This window comes from Silene latifolia, chromosome 8, assembly GCF_048544455.1.
Source record: "Silene latifolia isolate original U9 population chromosome 8, ASM4854445v1, whole genome shotgun sequence".
Lineage (NCBI taxonomy): Eukaryota > Viridiplantae > Streptophyta > Magnoliopsida > Caryophyllales > Caryophyllaceae > Silene > Silene latifolia.
The window spans coordinates 6,098,578-6,122,542 of record NC_133533.1 but is presented as its reverse complement, the minus strand read 5'-3'; the positions used below and the strand labels follow the sequence as shown (position 1 = coordinate 6,122,542).

General features: G+C 37.8%; 1 protein-coding gene across 1 annotated transcript; it reads left to right on the top strand.

Moving 5' to 3' along the window:
* Positions 1 to 13,054: 13,054 nt before the first annotated feature.
* LOC141594022 (actinidain-like) lies at positions 13,055 to 15,305 on the top strand. The gene is made up of 2 exons (XM_074414240.1): positions 13,055 to 13,555; positions 14,380 to 15,305. Exons 1-2 carry the CDS (start codon positions 13,072 to 13,074, stop codon positions 14,967 to 14,969), a joined length of 1,074 nt encoding a protein of 357 aa, XP_074270341.1. The 5' UTR covers positions 13,055 to 13,071; the 3' UTR covers positions 14,970 to 15,305.
* Positions 15,306 to 23,965: the final 8,660 nt, after the last annotated feature.

Genomic DNA, 23,965 nt, shown 5'->3' with positions numbered 1-23,965 from the left:
TAAAGAGAGAGCACTCTATTACTTGAGTCGTACCTTGGTTGGAGCCGAGTTGAATTACTTGCCCATAGAGAAGATATGTCTTGCTTTGGTGTTCGCCATCCGTGAAGTTGAGGCACTACATGCAGGCGCATACCATACACGTGGTCTCAAAAGCCGATCCAATCAAGTACATACTCTCAGGACCAGTCTTGTCCGGAAGACTTGCGAAATGGGCAATGTTACTTAAGCAAAGATGACTTGGTGTTCGTGCCTCAAAAGGTCTGTCAAAGGCCAAGCTATCGCCGAGCCGATCATCCAAAGTGCCAGCAGAGGGAAATTTCGATGACCTCCCAGGAGAAGAAATTTTCTATGTGGACGTCCTACCTCCATGGCAAATGTACTTTGACGGTCTTTGCAAGGAAGGACGGAGCTGGAGCCGGAGTTGTATTCGTAACTCCACAAAATCATCTCATGCCATACTCCTTTACGCTCACTCGGTTGTGCTCAAATAATATGGCAGAATACCAAGCTCTCATACTCGGCCTCCAAATGGCGATCGAAATAGGTGTTAGAGATATGGACATCTACTACGACTCGAAGTGGTGGTCAACCAAGTCCTTGGTGAATATGAAGTGAAAAAGGAAGACTTGATTCCCTACCATCAACAGGCATTACAACCGCTGAATCAACTTGACGACATCCATGTTGGTCATGTACCAAGGAGTGCCAATAAGTTGGCCGACGCGCTTGCTAATCTTGCACCACTTTGGCACTCGGGGGCGAAGAGTCTATGCAAGTCCCGATCTGCAATCGTTGGGTAGTATCATTGCTTGAAGAAGAGGAAAATGTAGATACAACCAACATGATATGCGTCTACACGCTTGATGAAGATGATCAAGGCGTCAACCTATCATTGATTTTTTGGACCACCAAAAAATACCCGATGATCCCAGACACAAGGTAGAAATACGTCGACGTGCTCCAAAGTTCATTCACTATAAAGGGACACTCTACGACGTTCTTTCTCGGCCAATGGTTGAGGTGTCTAAGTAAGGACGAAGCTATCAAGCAATGCATGAAGCTCATTCCGGCATTTGTGGTGCTCATCAATCTGGGCCTAAACTTCATGATCGTGTAAAGAGAATGGGATATTATCGGCCAACCATGGTGCAAGATTGTATGGACTTTGCAAAAAAATGTGAACCCCGTCGCTTCTACGCAAACTTCATACACCAACCGCCGGAGCCGTTGCATCCTCATTGTTTCTTCATGGCCCTTTGAAGCTTGGGGACTTGATGTTGTGGGACCTCTTACTCCAAAGGCCTCAAATGGACACGAGTATATCCTCGCCGCCACCGACTACTTCTCAAAATGGGCAGAAGCCATCACACTACGGGAAGTGAAGAAAGAAAATGTTGTGGACTTCATTAGAACCCAAATCATCTACAGATATGGTGTACCTCAACGTATCACAACCGACAATGGGAAACAATTTTTCAACCATCTGATGACAAGTCTGGGAGAAAAATTCAAGTTCAAACAATACAAGTCATCCATGTACAATGCCTCTGCAAATGGTTTGGCTGAAGCCTTTAATAAAACTCTTTGCAACTTGTTGAGAAAAGTAGTAGCAAAGTCAAAGCGAGATTGGCATGAAAGAATTGGTGAGGCGTTGTGGGCATATCGTACCACATACAAAACACCTACTCGTGCAACCGCGCGTGCGCGTTGGTGTATGGAGTGGAGGCCGTGTTGCCTTTGGAGTTGCAGATCCCTTCCTTACGCATTGCCATTCAGGAGGGACTCACAGATGATGAGAATGACAAATTGCGATTAGCAGAGTTGGAAGCTCTCGATGAAAAGAGATTAGAGGCTCAACAAAAGCTCCAGTGCTATCAAGCAAGGTTGTCACGCGCATTCAACAAAAAAGTGCGCCCTCGTTCTTTCCAAGTAGGAGACCTCGTCCTTGCAGTACGAAGACCAATCATCACCTCTCACAAGCCAGTTGGCAAGTTCACCTCTAAGTGGGATGGTCCATACGTGGTACAGGAGGTCTATACAAATGGTGCTTACAAAATCGTGGATGAAGACGGCGTTCGGGTAGGCCCAATCAATGGGAAGTTTTTGAAGCGTTACTATTCTTAAATCCCAACAGTAAAGGCTCCTAAGCAAGAGCGTAAACTGCAAGTCCAAGCTCCTAAGCAAGAGGTTAAACTGTATACCAAAAAAAAAAAAAAAAAAAAACAACAACAAAAGAAAAAAAAAAAATCTCCAAAAAAAAAAAAAAAAAAATACTCCTTCCTTTATGAACTACGTCGGCTTGATCTTGTGAAATATACTTTGTGCTTCACAAGTACGTAGGCAACTTGGGTGAACATGTAGCTCAAGTGCAGCCACACCTCCAAACAAAAAAAAAATCCCTCTCTTGAACTACGTTGGCTTGATCTTGCAAGTTGTCATCTTGGTAGCTTTGCAAGTACGTAGGCAGTTTGAGCAAACACTTTGTTCAAGTGCAGCCACACCAAAAAAAAAATTTATATCAAAATATCTACTCCTGGCCCGCAAGAGTTTAAACTGTGAACGGCTAAATAAACAGTATTGTAAATATTGGTTTGTATAAATAAATATAATAAAATGTAACACGCTGAAAGGGTGTTATTGCGCAGAAAACGATTAAGACAAACAAACATCTTAGAAGCATTGGGTCCATTAGGCTACAAAAAAAAAAAAAGATGAAATCTAGATAATCTAAAAAAAAAAAAAAAAAAAAAAAAAAAAAAAATCTAAGTGTCTATGGATCAACATCCAGAGAAGCCCGCATCTCTTCCAATTCAACTCTCCGCTCTTGAAGTAAGGCTTCCTCTTCAGGACTCAAAACAGGGATATCGTCAAACTCGGTTAATTCTCTCTCCAACTTCTGAAGATCATCTTGCAATGAGATTAAGGATATATCCTCAGCTTCTAAATTGCTTCGCAATGTCTTTTCCTTCTCTCGTGCTTGCTTGAGTTTAGCTTCAAGATCGTTTATTTCTTCCAGAGTAGCAGAAAGTTCCACAGCTTGCTCTTTATGCTTTTCTTGCGCCTTATCATGAAGAGATTTGGTATCCTCAATCTTTTGATGCCACTCCACCCTTTTGTCCTCTAGCAATGCAGGATGGTGACACTCTGCTGCCTGCTTCTCGAGTGCAAGGTAAGCATGGACCGCACCCACATAAGAATCCACTCGTGCCTGTAGTGAAGAACAGTCGCCTTTGAGTTGTCGGATGCTCTCATAATACACGTTAGCCTTCATTGCCACTTCCCCTACATTAGAGAAGCTTGCATTTTTTAATTCTCCCAAGACCTGCAAGCGGATCGCGTCTAGTGCTCTGTCAAAAATCCCCTTAAGTGAAGGAGGTGGACGAAATGAGGCTTTGGAACACGTAGGGAGCATGGTAGGTTTAAATGGTATTGTTAGAGGCTTAAACGTCTGCCTTCGATCGTCAGATTTGCAAGGAGGAGACATATGAGTTGAAGCTGGACTATCCACGGCAGTTTGACTACCATTGGCAAACGAACTGTCAGTCTGGCTCCCCTGAGATGCTGGACCAGAAGAGTCTCCTACGGGCGTTGATTTATTAAGAATCATAAGCCCTTTCCCTTTTCCAGGCTTCATCTTTGGTGGACGATGTGGAAGACGATATTCCGGAGCAAGGGAGACTGTCTCCAAGGCACATTCACCTTCCTGAAAAAAAAAAAAAAAAAAAAAAATATGATGATCAGGTAGGAAAATAAATAAATAAACAACGATAGTCATATAAGAAAAGAAGCTAACCAGTGTTTCCGAAGGCATTCTTGATGCACTCGACACCCCCTCAAAAATCTGGACATCTAGTCTGACATCATCTGCATCCAAGACAGACACTTTTCTCTTGCCACGACGATCATGTTTAGGGTCAATCTCGGAAGCTGAATCGCTGTGGTGGTTGTCCTCAATACGGCCTTTCGCTTTAGGGACAACAACTTTGGATTTCAGGGGCACTGCTTGCTCTCGAGGCTGATTTCTAGTATCCCCATGATGATCACGCTTCTTAGTCTTGTGGTCACTTCCGGTACTATGCACAAGAATGTCAACATTCTTTCTTAGATCCTTCGGGTAGAGTTCCTTCCACCATTTAGTAAATCCAGGGGTGACATTCTCATCCCATCTGAACGAAGGACTGGGAAGATAAACGCGAGACATGCTACCTGTAAACAAAAACACTTGCCAATATTTCAGTGCCTCGAAGCATGTGACGTCAGGTTTGTCTGAACCACGATTCAATACGCCGGGAATGTCTTGACAAAAGCCAAATTGTCTACTAAACCGATGGGGATTGTAAGGTTCAAGGTGAAACCCATTACTCAGACGCAAACACAAATAGGAGGAACGAAGGGATGCAAGATAGTCGAGCCCCAGGGCATCAAGGTCACCATTGTCTACCAAGACATCTACTTTGTGTTTATTTAACATAAAACGCTTTGCATCAAATTTTCTTCCCTCATGCATGAGTTTTCGAGCTTCTTCGGGTTTTCCATTCCTCGCCCCAACGGGGCCTGAATACTTAGTCATATGGGGACCTGTCGGTGATGGATTTATCGCATGATAAGTGTCAAAGTAATTTGCAATCCACCCGTATAAGTAATGTGCCGGGAAGAATGACCGGAGTATCCGGGTTCATAGACGTGGCTAACCCATTCAAACCTTTGTAAATGCTAGCTAATACAGAATCGCCAGGACTAAAAACTCGACCTTCTCGCCATCATACTTGCAATCTCGAAGGTAGCGGTCTAATTAACTGTCGCTATCTTCCCAAGAAAACAAATACGCAAAGCCAGCATGATAAATGCGCGGCTAAATAAATCTTTGCCCGTCGGGAATCATTGCAACCAAGCTTTTCAAATAAGGAGTGTTCTTCCTCTGTCCATTCATCAGATGTTCGGGGCTCAATCACACCACTTGGATTCTGGGTTGAAGCTGGAGGATTTTTGGTGGTCCTTCGTGCTTTAACAGGAGGCGGATGTACAACCTTTCTTTTGCACCAAAAGTCAATCCATTGCTTTGAGCAGAAACTTCACCCTTGTCCTTTGATTCTTTCGCAAGGTAGTGAAACGCAGTAAACAAGAAAGTGCACGTAGTAGGGACAGTCAAATTATTTTCTTCAGTCGTTGACTTTAGGATGCTAAGTTGAGGCACTGTTTCATCATAAATCTCTCCCACAACAGGGAGACCTCCAAGTTTCTTTAGATCCCACAGGGAGATAGAAAATTCGCCTTCTACAGTATGAAAGGTATTAGTACCAGGACACCATCCTTCGAAGAAGGCACGCATGATATGTAAGTCCTTATCATAAGAATATAAGGAAGCATAGACCGCTTGACGGATAAAAGCAGTCGAAAGGATGTCACTAAAGCGAGCAAGTACATCTTCAGTCCACTCCCAATATTTTGGCATGTAGATCGATTCCCCGTAAATTTTCAGGTTGAAGGATCCCCATCTAACTTTTCCTGAGATGATTCTGCGCCCAAGTAACTCATAAGTATAATTTGTACCAGGCTTCACTTTAAGGTTATTTTTTAAAAGGTAGCGTGAGCAAGCGTCTGGTTCTCGAGTGTCAAGCTTCATGGACATTTCATTTAGCAAAGAATCCCTTGTTAGACTGGCTGCTCCACCTTCTAGCGTACGAAGCGATTTGCTTGTGAGAAAGTAAGTTCCAGATGCAGCATCTTGATCCTTGCGGTCAACTACAGAAAGATATATGTCGCTCCCCTTGCGAAATTCCTTCAGGTACACCATTGCAACCTTGCAAAAAGGACAAATACATATAAATATAAAGAATATGAGGAGATCTTTTACTGGTCGGAGAAATATCAAGTCAAGAAGTGTATTCATCCGGCAGGTCTCATGGGGAGAGGATGATGAAATAATAGTCTTCATGAAGAGGTTCATTGCATAAGTCTTCAAAACTGTGTCGCGATGACCCGAATGGGTTCACCCTGACACAACTTGTCGCGATGACCCAAAAATGGGTTCACCCTAACAAGCAATAAGTCTTCAAAACTGTGTCGCGATGACCCGAATGGGTTCACCCTGACACAATCTGTCGCGATGACCCAAAAATGGGTTCACCCTAACAGACAATAAGTCTTCATCTTGTCGCGGTGACCCAAAATGGGTTCACCCTGACAAGTAATAAGTCTTCAACGGTGAACAAAGATAATGGCCTTGCATGATAACTCCAAAGGAGAATCGAAATGATCCGACCGGAGTAAATCCACATTGGTCGGAAGCCTGACTTGCAATAATCGCGAACCTGCATAGACTACTACTACTACTAGCAGGCAGGGATACAAACAAGGGATTCAATTAAAAAAAAATAGTAAAAAAAAAAAAATGGGAATACCACGTTATTCCTAGCTGATTTTGGTTGCCAACTCACAAGCACCAATAAGAAGCTAGTCCCTGCAATTTTCATTTAAAAAACAAAAGGAAAGTCAAGTTAGGTGGAGAGTCTGTCTGCCAATATTATCAAATCTTAAACAACACAAATCAAAGAAACAAAGTATAGATAAAGGCAAAGAAAGAGGAAAGATGGTCTTCATTAGTTTACGACATCCGCCCCTATATTTTTACAAGAAAAAAAAAAAAAAAAATCGAAAAAAAGTAGCAGCTAAAAAAAAAAAAGGGGGTTAGATTAAAGAAAGGCAGGCGTGTTGTCTTGGCCGTTTCCATGAACATTGATTTGATATTAAAAAAAGAGCAAGGGTGTAATGGTGTCCATTATACCATGGAAAACAAACAAAATTCATGCACTTTCATACAGAAAGATGTATAAGGTTTTCATCATTATCATCACTCTTAATATACAAGTTCATCTTATCCAATCGGTCCATATCGAAGACGGAATTCTGGACAATAATAATAGCTGAATCAAAGTTCAAATCAAGTGCAAATATGTACGCAGAAGCACGAATTAGAAATGGTCAAGACAGTGCGTGAGTGTTCGTCGGAATAGGATGAATGTTCTTATAACGAAAATTATATCAAGTATGTACACACAGCCAGAGTTTCGTAAACAAATCAAGAATCCAGAGTAGTCATAATTTGATGTCGAGAGTTGCAGAAAGCAAGAGAATTTCTTACCTGCTATTCGGTTTTCGCCCACCGCCGCAAACTTCGGGAACGGAGAAGTACCTTGCTGTCTAAGGAAAAAATAGCAGTGTCATTACAATTGATATTCAAATCAATAGTGATTAAGTCACGTTTCTTTATGATTAGAATGAATGCTCAGAGCCTCAGACATTAAGATAATTACTAATTGTCAAGCGTAAGTGACGGAGTCCATGAGTTTGATCACCACACACACATTGAGTCAGAGGAGAATAAAAGGTGATCACGCCTGATATTCGATACTCGGTTGGCCACAAAAATTATCCGTGCCGTTAAAAAAATCGGTCCAAAGTATCGTCGGCATGAGATATACATGCATGGCCAAACTGAAGCTACATGACGCATACAAAATAAAGGGTGATTGTTTCAGACGGTCTTTGCTGAGGTCGTTGGGGGGTCAAACGATAACGAAAATCCGAGTTATTCGATGTTTCGGAATCGTGGGACTGCAAATTTTGTGAATATGGGAAGCTTTAGGGTCAAAGATCATTCTCCATGATGTAAAATTGGTCGACAACAGGGGCTGTCCACGCACTCTGTTTTTTCACGAAATCAGGGAACGAAGTGTGAATCGCTCTTGTTCAAACTCGAACTTTACGGGTCAGTTATCTAAAGCAAGGTGTGTGTTTAATTGATCATTATGGTGATCTTCATCCCGTCAAAAGTAACATACAAGAATTCAACTAAGAAAGTGGCGTACTCTGCCGGACACCGCGTCGGAAAATAAAGTGCATCAAATAAGAAAGTCGAATGAAATTTTTGGCAGAGTTCTAAGTTAATTCAAGGAATAGGCTAAATTTACACAGGAAACATGGTCGAAATACGGGTCGAGGTTAAGCGAACCGTTGGCAACACAGACCCCGGTTTATCATGTTACTTGTTAGCATACCGTGAAGGCTTCTGAGGAAACTGCCGAGTGTACATATACATATCCTAGATGCCGGACTGGAAAGCAAGGGAAGAACGACAACAGCCGAGGTAAAAAGAAATTTGGAAAACTTTTGCATGGAAAGAAGTTGAAGGTTGGCAGGAAAGCAATGCCAAAAGCAAAACTAAAAAAGGGAGGGAAAACCTTGCATCGTTATCCAAGGATGTCCCTGCGAAATATTAAAAAAGTGGACTACCAAGAGCAGGGAAGAGGAAAGACAATAAGGAGAAGAATTACCTGTATCGGTCGGGTCCGACGCACGATGACCTCGAATACAACAAATCCAGATGCGACTACGTTCGATAATGAGAAGCTTTCCCTGCACATGTAAAAAAAAAAAAGCAAGGAAATTGAGCATAAGGCGTTATGTTCTGTAGAAGTACAGATGATACTGATAAACAAGAAAGTAACCCAAGAATTTGCGGAAGAAAAGAAAGTACCGTCAATTGGTGTTTAATATTGTCAGTTGCAAGTATTTATAGGTTATGGGTGTCCTTGTCCTAGGCCAGTACAAAGATTTTTCAAAGACACTACTTTCCTAAATCGGATAGAGTTTTGGTGTCATAAAATAAGTCAATTACTCAATTAGTATTTTTACTGGAAAGTTAAACAATATGGTAAGTGTGTGCACAAATTTGATTAAAGAAAGATCAGTGTATGTCACTCGTTGACTCGTGTAGTTACACACTAGCGAGTGACGTTAGGAAAAATTGGTCATCCTTATAATAAGTTCGGATACCTGATGACTTTCAAGTCAGACAAGTAAAAAAAAAAAAAATTTCGTTATCCGCCAAGTCTAAAAAAAATGACAGGGTAACGTCAAAAAAAAAATCCGCAAGCTACTACCCTTACGACGAGTTCGGGTACGCTACTCGACTTCCAAGTTAAAGAAAAAAAAGTCGCTCGCCAAATCAAATAATGATAGGGTGACGTTACAAGAAAAATGGATTGTCTCAACGACAAGTTGAGGTGCCCTTAACTTTCAAGTCAAATATAAATTCACCCGCCAAGTTGGATAACGACAGGGTGACAACGAAAAGTTGAATCATTCTTGCGACAAGTAAGGGCGCTCATTATCGACTTCCAAGTCAAAGCAAAATCGAGACCCCGCCACGTCAAGACACCGGGAGGCGCACGTGACAAGGTCCCGAGGGGGCAATTTGTAGGCACGAAAAATTTATTAAAGTGCCGGATAAATAAAATGAATTAATTATTTTGAGTTAATACCAAATTTTAACTTAATTTAATTAATTTGTCCCGATTAAATGAAATATGGGCTGATTCGGATTACAAAAGGAGTTGTTCGGATCAATAAACCTAGAAGGAATCAAATTTGGGCCAAGGTTGCTTATAAACCCACAAATGGGCCTGTGACCATCAAAGTCCAATAAGGGGAATTGAAACTCTATAAATAGAGCTCTTCTCATTCATTCAAAGGGTTGGAAATTCATAATTGCAAAGGAGCTAGAGAGAACAAGGTACAAATTCCTACAAATCCTCTCTGTCAAAATCATTGCAAGCAGTCAACAAGCACATCAAATCGTGCCGCCTGCGTTGAAGATTCAATCACAAATTCAAACCTTCAAGAGAGATTCAAGTCATCGCGACCCTCTCAAGAAATCAAATCTACATCGCGTGTAGAGCAATTAAGTTGTCTACACGCGCACCCCTCACGTGTACCTCGTACACGTACCCCTTACAGCATATTAGAATCAGAGGATACATTAGAGATTGTACACGTACTTTTGATATTTATTAATAAAATATAATTGTTTCCTTGTTTTGTATTTCAGTTATCGCAATACAAAATTTGCTGTTACACACAAATTACCTGAAGAATTTAATGGAGAGACGGGTTTTAACCAGCTCTGATACCATGTGAAATTCTGCAGTAAAACACCATATTGAATGTTGATGAATGAAAAACAGAGATATTGTTGTAAGAGTTTTGTAAATTGTATTGATTGATCGTTACACTGTTGCGTCTAAATACAAGGAGTCCTTTATATAGGACAAGCAGATGACACAGAAAAGAAAACCTAGGAGCATAAAGCCTGTACAATGAGCCTAGATAAAAGGGCAGATCATTTGCTACGTTGGATCATGAGCTTTGGGTGGATCGATCTTGTGATTTTGTGTGCTGTGACAGCTGTGCATTTCTGTGTGCAAGACCACTATTTTGTTCAGCAGCAGTATTTAACAGCAAATTTGATAAAAATCAAGGTACTCTGAAGACGGAAGATGATAAATATTTAAATAAGGTGGTTGAGAGTTGAGACAATAGGATACTGTGAAGACTAAAGAGATAATCGTCGACGGATGACTGGGTATGATCGTCAAAGTTTGGCTGATCTGATGCTTGGGGTAGAACGTGGGCAAGGTGGGAGGAAAACAGACTACTCGTAGATGATTTTGTAACCAGTGCAATGGAGGCGTTATCTGTGTTTTCGTACCTGAAATTTCAACACAAAACACTATTAGTACAAATGATAGCTCTAAATAACGGGGTTAAGATACAACTTGCATACGAAAAAAAAAAAATCAAAGCTTGCAATTAAAAATATATTGAATCAGAAAAAATTATTTGTTTGTGAAATCTATATTTAGTACTCCGTATTTATACTACAAAGTTATTTCACGAGTAGTTGAACTCTATTAAATATCTTATTTTAATAGTTAAATTCTATTTCTTATCTTATTGTTCTTATTATATGATAAAGTTCATAAAATAGTATAGTAGACGCATAAAACTCTTAACTATTTTTATATTTTATAATAACTCGAAAGTAACACGTAAACCTTGGACTCTAAAATCGCTTGAAAAAAACTCCGTTATTAACATAGATAGATAGATAGATGTAGATAGATGTCAACAAAGGATGGAGTATCAAATGATGAAGACTTGTCATTGCCGCTCTGCGACTCGTACGCATCATTGGTTTCCAGAAGTCAAGTGTGCTTTTGAAGCTGGTTCGGGTGTTCATGGCCAATCCTCCGTCCTTTTCCGTCCTTCCAGTGATCTAGTTTATCTTAATGCTGTTGTTTTAGGTTTAAATAATGTTTATGTAACCATTAGGTATGGCTTTGTGGTTCTAGATTTAGTTGTCGGGTTTATGGTGCTACTTAGTCGAGTAGCTTACTTTGTAACATTGTAAGTTATTCTCCTTATGCTGTCAAAAAAAAAAAAAAAAGAGAAAATTGTTGATTACAGCCTTTTATAAACCTCATTTTGAAAATTACAGCCTTATATAATTTTTTTTGAAAATTACATCCAAAATATTACTTTTCTTCTAAAATTGCACCAACTTGAGGTTTTTGGTGATTTTTGATGATGTTTTTTATGATGTACCATTTATTATTTGAGAGCCTACTTACCCAAATTTCTTACCTCTCCTTAACACAAACCAATTAATCACCCCAAACATCATAAAAACATCATCAAAAATCACCAAAAACCTCAAGTTGGTGCAATTTTAGAAGAAAAGTAATATTTTGGATGTAATTTTCAAAAAAAATTATATAAGGCTGTAATTTTCAAAATGAGGTTTATAAAAGGCTGTAATCAAAAATTTTCTCAAAAAAAAATGATGAATACTTTGGTAAATTCTCATTCGCGACAATACCATGATGACGAGATAATATAGACGCAATAATCCTAAAAGTAGAAGAATTGAGTGTTTGATCCTTTATTTAAGATGTTTTAGCCTACTAATTAAAACGCATCGTAATAATAAGTCACGGGTTTAATTCCCTTCGACCAGATATTGTATCGGCCTTACGCATGTAACAATCAAAATAATTAAGTGATGGGCCTGATTGACCCCTGTTGCACTTGCTCGAATTCCGCCAGAATCATCATTATTCCCTTATTGCACTCGTATGGTATCCACTCTCTTTTAAATTTTAATAACTGAAAAAATCGTTAGATTTCCAAGCTAAAGAATCTCAACAAGTTATATCCAATATGTCATACTCCTACGAATGATGTTAACATTCTTAAATTATCGCTTAAGCATAAAATCTCAACTGAAAATATGATCCCATGAGCAGTTAATAGATTATACAACTAGTTCTAGTATAACGATGCAGAATTTGAGCTTTATAATAAAGTTCTCGAGTTTTTATTTAAATAATTCGAGTTATACCATAAAGTCTATGCACTCACCCATCTAAACATAAAAAAAAAAATAAACTTTAAGAAAGCTCAGAAAACTTATACATAACCTCATTTAGATATAGATTGATTGTATATAATGCTATTATACTAATGCTATTATACCACTGGAGGTATAATGTTATTTGTCACTTGCTAATTCGTATTTTAACTCTGGGAAGTTTCACATATTTTTTTTCCCATGCATTAGAAAACTTTAATTTTGTTCACTAATTATTCCTTTTAGTTGTTCTTTTAAGATTGTTTATATTATTTAAAGATACAATTCCGTCTTTTATTTTATTAATAACTAATTATAGTGATTTCTGACCTCATTCTCAATTTATACTATCAACTGAGCTTCTTAGTTCATCTTCAGGCTAGACATAGACATAGATCGATAATTAATTTGGAGAGGGTAATACTATGTTTGGTGGTGTATACTCGTATTAAGAACTCTATAATTCTAAAAATCAATGGTAAAATCATTCAACGTCACCCCTCTAAACTTGTTTATTTTGAGTAACTTTACTGAAATTTTGGTCAAATAAGCTACCTGAAGTATTTTACAAACACAGCCGAAATTGACAGATAAAAAATCATAGCTAATCATTGAATCTAGTAAACAATCTCTTGCTAACAACCTTGGATAATATCACAACTACCTTGCTGATAACAAATTAACAACTTCATGGATAATATATATTTTTAAACCTAAATCAATATAATTTTTTAAACCTAAATCAAATGTGTATAAATTAATAACTTACTAACCCATTTTAGTACATTTTTCAAAACCTAGATATCCTACTTACATTATCCATGGCTTTCACTAACATATTCTCCCTTGCCCTAATTCTCATTCTCGCCTACAAAGCCTCCGAAACCGTCTCACGCCCTCTCGAAAACAATACCACCACGCTATCAACAAGACCGATGCACAATATGAGGCTCATGCACGAGCAATGGATGGCTCAATACGGTCGCACGTACAAACACGTGCAAGAAAAAGAGAAGCGTTTCAAAATCTTCAAAGAAAATGTGAAACGTATAAATAAATTTAACAATGGTGCAACAAAAAAATCGTATACGTTACGCATCAATCAGTTTACTGACTTAACTTCAGAAGAGGTTCGATCGACTCGTAAGGGGTCCATGAGTCAATTGAATCCACTCGATGCGTCCATGATAAAGGAGTTAAATGCGAGTGCATTTAGCTTTTATGGTGACCAAAGTAATATTGCGTCTTTTGTGGATTGGAGGATGAGAGGAGCAATCACTCCGATTAAGAACCAAGGGCAGTGTGGTAAGGAATAATTACTTCTTCCGTCTCAATTATTTGTTTACGTTTTATATTTACCGTACCTATTTATCTATATATGTTGTATTCTTTCATTTGTCAAATGTATTTTCGATCAAGTGAACGATTTTTCGGCCTATTTATATTCTGAAATGGCATGTAAAACAATTTTATTTGGGATTATGTTCATAATTTATGGTAATGCCTTGATGATGAACGGAGTTTTATAACTTTTAAAAAATGAGTTAGTGAATTAGTGAGTCATTCACTCATTCGGATCGAGTCGTGTTATTTCGTGTCGTTTTCAATCCAGGTTAGTCTTTTGCTCCGGAGTAGGCCTTGTTTAAGGCGATTTTGCACTATTATAATTATAAAACGAATCTAAACACAATTCAATTAGTGGGTAAAAGTGCAATTAGTAGACTATACAACCAGTTGTAAAGAATTTGAGCTTATATGTACATTTTACGAGCTTTATTGGAAAGAATCCGAGCGCTTCTATAAAAAATTTAAACTCAATATATTATAATGAAACTCACACATAATACATATAACCTCAATTAGATTTTAATTTTGACACCTAAACAATTAAAATGTAACTCAAAAATTTTAAAAGCTCGAAAAGATTGCATATAAGCTCAATTAGATTTGTATTGAATGTACCATGCTCATATACATCTGGATGTATAATCTTATTTGTGTTAAAAGTGATATTAAAAAATCCCGTTAATATTTAATTTAGTTCTCCGATTTTTGTATATTTTTTCTAATTAATTGCATCCAAATTAAGTATTTTGCAACTAATACAAATCCAAAAAATAACAATGCAGGATCATGTTGGACATTTGCAACAGTAGCAGCAATAGAAAGCATAAACCAAATAACAACAGGACAACTAATATCTCTTTCAGAGCAAGACATCCTAGATTGCCTAGACACATCCGGTAACGGTGGTTGCAACGGCGGTGTTATGGCCGAGGCCTTCAATTTCATAGCACAAGGTAACCACCTTCCTACGGAATACGAGTACCCGTACCAAGGTGGCAGGGGTCAATGTATGATGCCACGGGGTGGCGAACCAGGCGGAGTCACTATTAGTAACTGGAAATATTTACTACAAGCTAATGACTTTGCCTCGCTTAAGAGCGCATTGAACGCGCAACCGGTGGCCATTAGTATTGATTCAAACTCGTTCGATTTTGATCATTATGGAGGTGGGATTTATGATATGCCACTAAGATGGAATTATAATGATCATGATCTTCTTTTAATCGGGTATGGTACCGATGAAAATGGGATCGATTATTGGTTATTGAAGAATTCTTGGGGAATTTATTGGGGTGAAGAGGGTTATATGAGATTGCTTATGGATGAATATCAATGCCCTATTGCTCAAAATGCCTTTGCTCCTGTTATGTAATGGAGGACTTTTAGCAGTGATGGAACCAGAAATTAAACTCAGCGAGGGCGAATGGGTAATAGTTTAAGGGAAACTCGTAAAAAGTTAGAAAATTTTGACTAAAAAACTCGAAATTTCCGTGAGCATTCCTGTTAGCCCCCTTGATCCACCACCGTAAGATTTTAGTTTTAGAGACCTTAATTATGTGATTAAGGAAGATTTTAGTTTTAGAGATTGTTAATATAATTGAACTTTGTTAAGGAAAAAAAATTGAGATTTTAGTCGGGACTCATAAACTAGCAAACCATAAAATCTTGTTTTTCCCGCACCACCACATGGACCATGTAAGTCTAGCAAACCATAAAATCTTGTTTTTCCCGCACCATCACATGGACCATGTAAGTCACCTCCTTCGGGGGCTGCAGTGGCCAAGTGATCATCGCCCCATCTGGTAGTCGAACCCGAGACCTCTCAACTCCTGCATTTCTGCAAGCTTTAAGGTTTAACCCGGCTACCACTGAACTAACACCACTTGTAATCTAGAAACATTCATATAGGCAAATGTAACAATCTAGAAACCATAATCAACGTGATGCAAGTATGTAACAAACTAACGATCTAGAAACCGTAATCAAGAACACAACACCAACTACGCATTAAAATCTCGAATCCCAACATTCATATATATAGGCAAATGTAGTAATCTAGGATGTTACTTTACGGCGAAATTCTCAAGATCATACGATAACAAATGTCGTAGTCTTCTGGAATCAAACCATCCAATATGGCGCCGGCATAGGAGGATGCTACCTCCTGCAACACCTAACCCATAATTCATTATGCGAAAATTATCATTAGTAAACTTCCTCCTTTTCCAAGTCGCATTCATCGGATTTTTATGGTTAAGTAATGTCCATTGTTCTATCTCTCGAGTGTCATAACTTTCCACCGTCCAAATAAACAGAGTCGGACAGTCTTTCAAAGAAGTCAAATAGTATTTGAATGGCCTTCCACTCACGGGTATCCTAACAAGCTCGAATTGTCTGGACGCCTCGCGATTCAAATCAAAAGCAGCAACGGTTAGCACTTTAACAGCCTTAATTATTTTTTTACGGACCCAATAAATCACTCCGTCAAAACAAAGGGTATTGGTGCTACTACACATAGGCAACTTCTTGGTCACTGAACTAGGTAAAGATTTATAGTCAATTGGGTTCCAATATTTCGATCCAACCGTTAATATCGCGGCCTTTTTAGCACACTTTCTTGTGCTTTCGTAAATAATACTCAGAACTTTGAATACCTTATTTACAGGATTAAACCCTAATGCATACCAGAATTTGAAAGGATCCACAGACTTGATAGTTATTGCAGGAAGGCAGATAAAATCCCGGGTTTTTATGTTTAAAAGACTGGCACGTGTTGTATTTGGATCAAAGAGACAAATAAGGTCGTTGCATATATTGGACATGAAAATATCATCTTTCATAGGTAAATCAGTGAAATATTCGTCATGCCCGTTAATCCAGGAGTCAGTTGTTTTGCGGGTGTTGTCATCGTTGATCTTGATTGAGATAATCGAGCCTTCGCTCCAAATAGTCGAGCGTGCCACAAAGGCAAGTTTTGAATGTTTATCATACGAACGAGAGTGTTTAAGCAAGAATGCTTGTATGGTTAATGTATCATTCCAGTGTTTCGAGACACACTTGCATCTTGACAATGACTTGCGTGGCAGCCATGACAGAATTTCAATCTGAATTTCTTCCGGGATGTGTGAAATTGATGCATTGCTCGTATCGGACTTCTGTCTTTTAACTCTGCGTCTAGCGTTTTGCTTGACATTCATCTCCATGAAACTATCAAATATTCAAGTAACCTTGAATAATTATTAAAACTCGCAAGATTTCTTAAATTAAGACGGTTGTTATTTCGATCAAACCCGCAAAAAAACTCAAGAACTTTATTATATACACGATTAAAGAAGCCAGAAGCCACGAAGTGTATATGTGAATGCATCGAAGGACTCTGCATAAATAGGTTAGAAACCATATATTCCAATTTCCAACCGTGTCCTTATTGCCTTTCCTAATCCTACTATAATTCTAACAATTTTCCTTAACTATCCCAACACAATTAGGAAACAAATAAGTCCATTGAGTTCCTCGGTTTTTCTAACGTATACGCCCACGAGTTAGGCCATATAAAAAACAAATCATACTTTTCTAACATAAATAGAAAAAAGCTAACCCTTCTTCCTACTAGTTAAGCCTGAATGGTCTGGCCTAAATCTTATTTTCGACATTAAAATTACGTAACCGATAACAATCCGAATGACTTGATTCGAAAATAACCCATTTATTCAACTCATAAGATCAGTTAACTAAAACGGTTTTTATTCGATCAAAACCGTGACACAACATTAAATTAAAAGGAACACTACTTAAAACTTACTCCGTGTTACGATCAATGTAATTGTGCGTATGTGAAAACAATATATTAAGGCAGCCACAAAGGGTATTTGACTATTTGTACTATCTATCGATGGCCTATCACAAATTCTCCGTTTTTTTTTTTGTTTTTTTGTTTTATTTTTTATTTTGAGAAAAAGTAAGATTTTAGTTTTAGAGATGGTTAATTAGGTGAGGAATTAAGAAAATAAGTTAGATAGTTATTTAGCAGCGTTAGTATTGTATAAAGCGGCTTTACATCAGCATAGTATAAAATCGTCTCACAAAAGTATTTGTGATTTTGGAGTTGTTAGTATTTGTTTAGGTAATCAGGGCTTGGAGTTGATTATGATTATCATTAAAATCGAATAAAATTATTAAATTATTCAAAAATTGTTTACGGTACTAATGCGTTTTTCTCGTCGGTAGTAAAAATATGATTGAACTTTGTTATGCAAAAAACTTGACATGTTAAGTCAGGACTCAAAAACTAGCACACCATAATGTACAAATGCGATTTTCTCTTCGTCATGGTGTTGTTATCGGTCAGCTCGAATAAGAAGACCTGATAGGCTGATATGATCCAGAACAGACGAAATTGACTCATAACGACCCAAATGAGTGACTGACTGAGCAAGACCCCGTCATAGTCGTTCAAAGTGGACAGTAACGGATTCAAGGCAAAAATTCAACATTACATTACATGATGAAATATTAGATGGTTGTCTTGCGTATTAAAAGAAAAAAGATGACGACGAAAATAATTGAAGTATATCAAATTATTAACTAACTTAATTGACAAAACTAATTGCTTCTAATTATATCTTGGAGCCAAATAATATTAATTACTCCACGGCGAACTTGTCAAGATCGTATAATATATACCAAGACGAATCTGTATTATCCTGTTCTTGGGATTTCACGCTACCCTGAATCGACTCCTCAAATTGTAGGACAAAACTACTACCTCCTGAAACACTTGAACGCATCCCGGGAATCCAGCGAGAGAACAACATAGGAAAATCGTGTGAAATAAAGCTTCTTCCAGTCCAAGCTGCATTAGAATTTTTATGGTTAAACAATGTCAACTGTTGTATCTCATGATTCTCATCACTTTTCATGTTCCAAGTGAAGAGAGTTGGGCATCCTTTAAGGGATGTCAAATAGTATCCGAACGTACTAAGAACTTGCATGGGTGTCGTCACAACAAGCTCGTAATCTTTGAATGCCTCGCGATTCAAATCAAAAGCAACAACTGTTAGTACGATAGCTCTCCGAGTTGTAGTTTCATGGACCCAATAAATCATTCCATCAAGATAGAAAGTATTAATGATACGCGAATAAGACGAGATATTATTGGTCAGTGAAGGTATACAGTCATACTCAATTGGGTTCCAATGATTCGATCCGATGGTCAATATTGCGGCTTTTGGAGACCCTCTCCTGCTTCCGTAAAAAATACTCACAACTTTGAACACCTTATGAACTGGATCAAACCCTAATGCATATCGAAATTTGTCAAAACCCTTAGTTTTCATTGGTACTCGAGGAAGATAAATAAAATCCAGGGTTTTTATGTTTAGTAGACCGACTTTTGTTGAACGACGATAGGAGAGACAAATGAGGTCATTGCATATATTGGACATGCAATTATATTTACTTAGAAAATCGGTGAATACATCCTGCACTCTTATTATCGGCTCAATACTTCCCGTTGCCCCGGTTGTTGTTGGTGTTGACATTGCTACAGTCACAGTCGTAGTTTTGGGAGTGTTGTCATCATTGAGCTCGAATGAGAGAACCGAGTTTTTCCCACTCGAGATTGCCACATAGGCAAGTTTTGGATGTTTATCAAATGAACGAGAGTGACTAATCAAGAATGCTTGTATGGTTAATGTAGTATCCCAATGTTTCGAAACACACTTGAATCTTGACAACGACTTGGGTGGCAACCTTGTTGAATAATTGATTCAAAATAGTCAAATTATGTTAGCCTAATAATTTGTTAATTTGTTACATGCAGTTAGTGTGGGTTTAGCATTATACCACGTTTCCTAATATGTTGCTTGGCTCATGGATTGGTTGTTATTGTTAATGGTCAATGCACTAATCCTAGTGAGTAGCTTAAGTATAGGGATTAGTTATTTACTCAGCCTATATAATAGGCATTAGTATGTACGGTTCATCTGCAATTCAAAGTGATTATTTTTCTTCATTTCCAAATATATTTATTTTGTTTTGCCTTCTTTCATCTCAATTTCCCAACAAACCTTGACAAGATTTCAACCTGAATTTCTTCAGGAATGTCTGCATTTGATTCATTGCTCATATTAAACTTCTTTTCGGAAAAAAAAACCCGCAAATCACGATCATGAACAAAAAAATACTCAACCTCGCAACGCAGAAACTATGAGAATTATTGTATATATGAGAATGATTGAATGAATGATACATCGTATGTTAGTTTTACAAGGTATATATAGTGAATAATGAAGAGCTAATTATGGTTTACACAAGAAATATATACTTCCTCTAATTATAGTGTGAATGAATTATATTGATTGATTGTCTTGATATTATTGCCTTGTTTGCAGGATTGAGAGTATATGCTTGAAATATTGTTAATAGAAACAACGGCAGAAATAGGGTTAAGAAACAATATATCAGAACCAAGTGATGTTAGTCCAGTGGTAGCCGGGTTAAACCTTGAAGCTTGCAAAAATGCAGGAGTTGAGAGGTCCCGGGTTCGACTCCCAGCTGGGGCGATGATCACTTGGCCACTGCAGCCCCCGAATGGGGTGGCTTACATGGTCCATGTGGTGGTGCGGGAATGCATGGGCCCGGGGGGATTCAACCCCTCGTCATAAAAAAAAAAAAAAAAAAAAAAAAAAACAATATATCAGTCCAACCGTGTCCCGATTTCCTTTCCTAGTCCTACTATAATTAATAAATCTAACAATTTTCCTTAATTATTTATCCAGTAGGTTTTATGGGAAATCGTCTCCCACCAAGTTAGTGGGAGACATAATAAGAAAAAAAGAAATTCAGTGGGTCTGTCACCCCATCATGTGAGAGATCTCTCAATAACGTTATTTAGAGACTGTCTCTCCGGAGTTTTTGTGTTATCTCAATACCATTCGGAAACCAATGACTCCATAGAATTTGAGATCCTCGGTTTTTCTAATGTAGGCCCACGAGTTAGGCTAAATATCAAAAAGTCATACTTCATAAATTGAAAAGGCTACCTACCGAAGTTGGCTGGTGTGAGTGGTAAAGTCTCTTAAACAAGTAATGGGGGATTCGATTCCTAATTCTTGCGAATGAAAATGTCAAATTTGGAAGGGGTCAACACATTAAATTGCGTTCAGTTCCCCGAAAAGAGATTGCCTTCAGTTCCCCGAAAGAGGTAGCCGGGCGAAACCGGGCACCAATATTACAATTCTAACAATTTTCCTTAACTATCCCAACACAATTCCGAAACAAATAAGTCCATTGAGATCCCCGGTTTTTCTAACATATACGGGCTATACACCCACGAGTTGGGCCATATCAAAAAATTTCTCGTTTAGGACGAAACTATCTGTCTTAAGTTTAAGACGGGTCAAGTATTATAAAAAGACAAAAGAATAATGATAATCACAAAATGTTTGTCATATGTATGTAAATGGGTGTATATTTGACTCGTTTTAATTTTACAACGAATATACCCGTCTTAAGAGAGTCTTACCGATAGCCTATGGGATTTGAAACTGTATTTCAACGGTATCCTAATTCCCTTGCCTATCCTATTAGAATTCTAACTACTTGCCTTAGTTTTTCTATACAAAAACTCCACAAAAACTACAGAGAGACGATATCTCAATAGGTTATTGAGAGATCTCTCACATAATGGGTGAGAGACCAATTAGATTTCTTTTTTTCATATTATTTCTCCCACTAAATTAGTAGTAAACGGTATCTCATGAGACCTACTGTTCTACTAACACAATTCGGCAAACAGTAATTTTATTATCATCCTATAAACCGTAAAATAATACTTTCCGAAAATTAAAAAATCTAAAAGTCATAATTGATAACGTTGATGCATTGACAAGAGATCACATGAATGCTAAATTGATCGATGATGATGACTTTAATCTCGAACCTTAAGTGTCCACCGTAGCCCGTAAGGTACCATCATATTTGTAAATTAGTAAACTACTTCCTCCGTTCCATTGAATATATTACTCTATGGCAAACTTCTCAAGATCATAAAAAAAGTACAAAGAATACTTGGAATCATCAATCGAATGCGAATATTGTAGCAAGGTGCTACCTCCCGCTACAGTATCCCAACAACTATCCCAATAAGCGTAGTAAGATACCATCATATTAGTAAAATTCCTCATTTTCCAAGTCGCATTTGGAGTTTTATGGTTAAATAATGTCCATTGTTCGACCTCTTGAGTCTCATCACTTTTCTTCTTCCAAATCAACAGAGTTGGGCGATCTTTCAAAGATGTCAAATAGTATCGTTTGTACATGCCACGTCTCATGGGTGTCGTTGTGACAAGCTCGTTATCTATGAACGCTTCACGATTCAAATCAAAAGCAACAACGGTTGGCACAATAACATCATCATCATCATCATCATCAATTGTATATTGATAGACCCAATAGATCACTCCATTAAGACAAACGCTATTATTGAGGATACTCCGCCAAGGCGAGTTCTTATTAATCAACGATCTAGGTAAAGATTTGATGTCTATTGGTTTCCAATATTTCGATCCAACTGTCAGTATCACGACATCTATTCCTCCGTTTGGGTAAATACTACACAGAACTTTGAATACCTTATGTACAGGATCAAACCCTAATGCATACCATATGCAATGTTCCACAGACTTCATAGTTATTGCAGGAAGACGGATAAAATCCCCAGTTTTTAAGTTGAAAAGGCCGACAAACGTTGAACATGGACTAAAGAGACAAATCAGGTCGTTACATATATTCGACATGTGGAAATAATTATTCATAAGAAAACCAAAAGTGAAATATACATCCTGCCCTATGATACCATAGTCACTTCTTTTCGGGTTTGTGACAATTGGGATCATCGTTTTGGGTGTGTTGTCACTGTTGAGATCGATTGAGATAACCGACCGTTTCCACCAATAATTCGAGCGTTTCACAAAACCAAGTTTTGGATGTTTATCATACGAACGAGAGTGTTTAAGCAAGAATGCTTGCATAGTTAATGTATCATTCCAGTGTCTCAAAACACACTTGCATCTCGACAATGACTTGGTCGGCAACCTTGACAGGATTTCAATCTTAATTTCTTCAGGAGTAAACACGTAATTCTACAGAAAAACTGGTAGGATATGTTTGTAATTGGTTCAACTAGCCAAAAACCTGTCATTTTTAAAACTTTTCTAAACCATTCACAAACATTTCCAGAAGGAGGATGCCAACACCTGCAAATGCTAACAGACTAATTTACATAACTATGCTAAAGCTGCGAGAATAAAGTGATACAAACCAAAGAAAAAGAGGGAGACATATGTCCCTAAAATGTATGTGACACAAAAAGGGTTTAAGGGTCACAATGAAATAAAACCAGTCTAGGTCCCAAGGTTACTTTGCTCGCTAGCTCGTCCATGTACCCCATATATGCATCACCTACCTGTCATTCGCATTTTATACAAATACGAAAGCCACAGTCAGTGGGGAGTAACTCCGAGTTCTCCCAGCCACGAAATGTCATAATTAATATAACATGTAAACATAAGAATATGAATACGAATCACACAATGCCTTAGCATATAGATGCTAGACAATCGTGCTTATCATGTGAACAACAATATAACAACACATAGTCCTAGCATGTGAATACTAGACCGACTCATACTACACTATCATGTGAATCAGATAACAAATAGTAATCCAAACTTTATCAACTGTAACCGGCTTACATCTCACCTATTACAGTTCATAAAATCACCATACAAGAAAGGGCAATATATCAAAGACAGGCATAAGTTCTTAGTACGGTCAATAGTCACTTTGTAACTCAAGTCTATACCACGAGGTAGGGAAGGTAATCGAACCGGTATCTTGGCTCAGCGGTTACTATTAAGAAAACATGGCCAAGAGACAACACAACCCTTGGCTCCATTTGAAGAGAAACACCAGCAAGCATACATGATTCAAGATTATAAACATTATTATAGGCTCAACTTATGACAGATTTTTTTCATTGTATCACAACATCCAAATCGAACAAGATAAATCATAATTGTCACGATACGGTCATATAAAATCGTCAATCAAAGCTGCCGTGAGGTACCATCATATAAAATCTCGAACCTTAACTGCATGATAAGATTTAGATACGACAAAACAATATGACGTTAATATTGATAACATTGTGGTCTCGTTGTAACAATACGTCATATATATATATATATATATATATATATATATATATATATATATATAGTACTCCTAAGGTAGCTAACCCTAACCTAGATAGTAAACAATTATGTAGGTGCATATCTTATTTCTATTATTAAACTTATACGATAT

What these genes read in the sequence shown, in the direction of transcription:
- LOC141594022 (XM_074414240.1), top strand. Translation starts at nt 13,072, where the DNA reads ATGGCTTTCACTAACATATTCTCCCTTGCCCTAATTCTCATTCTCGCC. An exon ending in TAAGAACCAAGGGCAGTGTG is followed by an intron (nt 13,556 to 14,379) that starts GTAAGGAATAAT and finishes ATAACAATGCAG; the next exon opens with GATCATGTTGGACATTTGCA.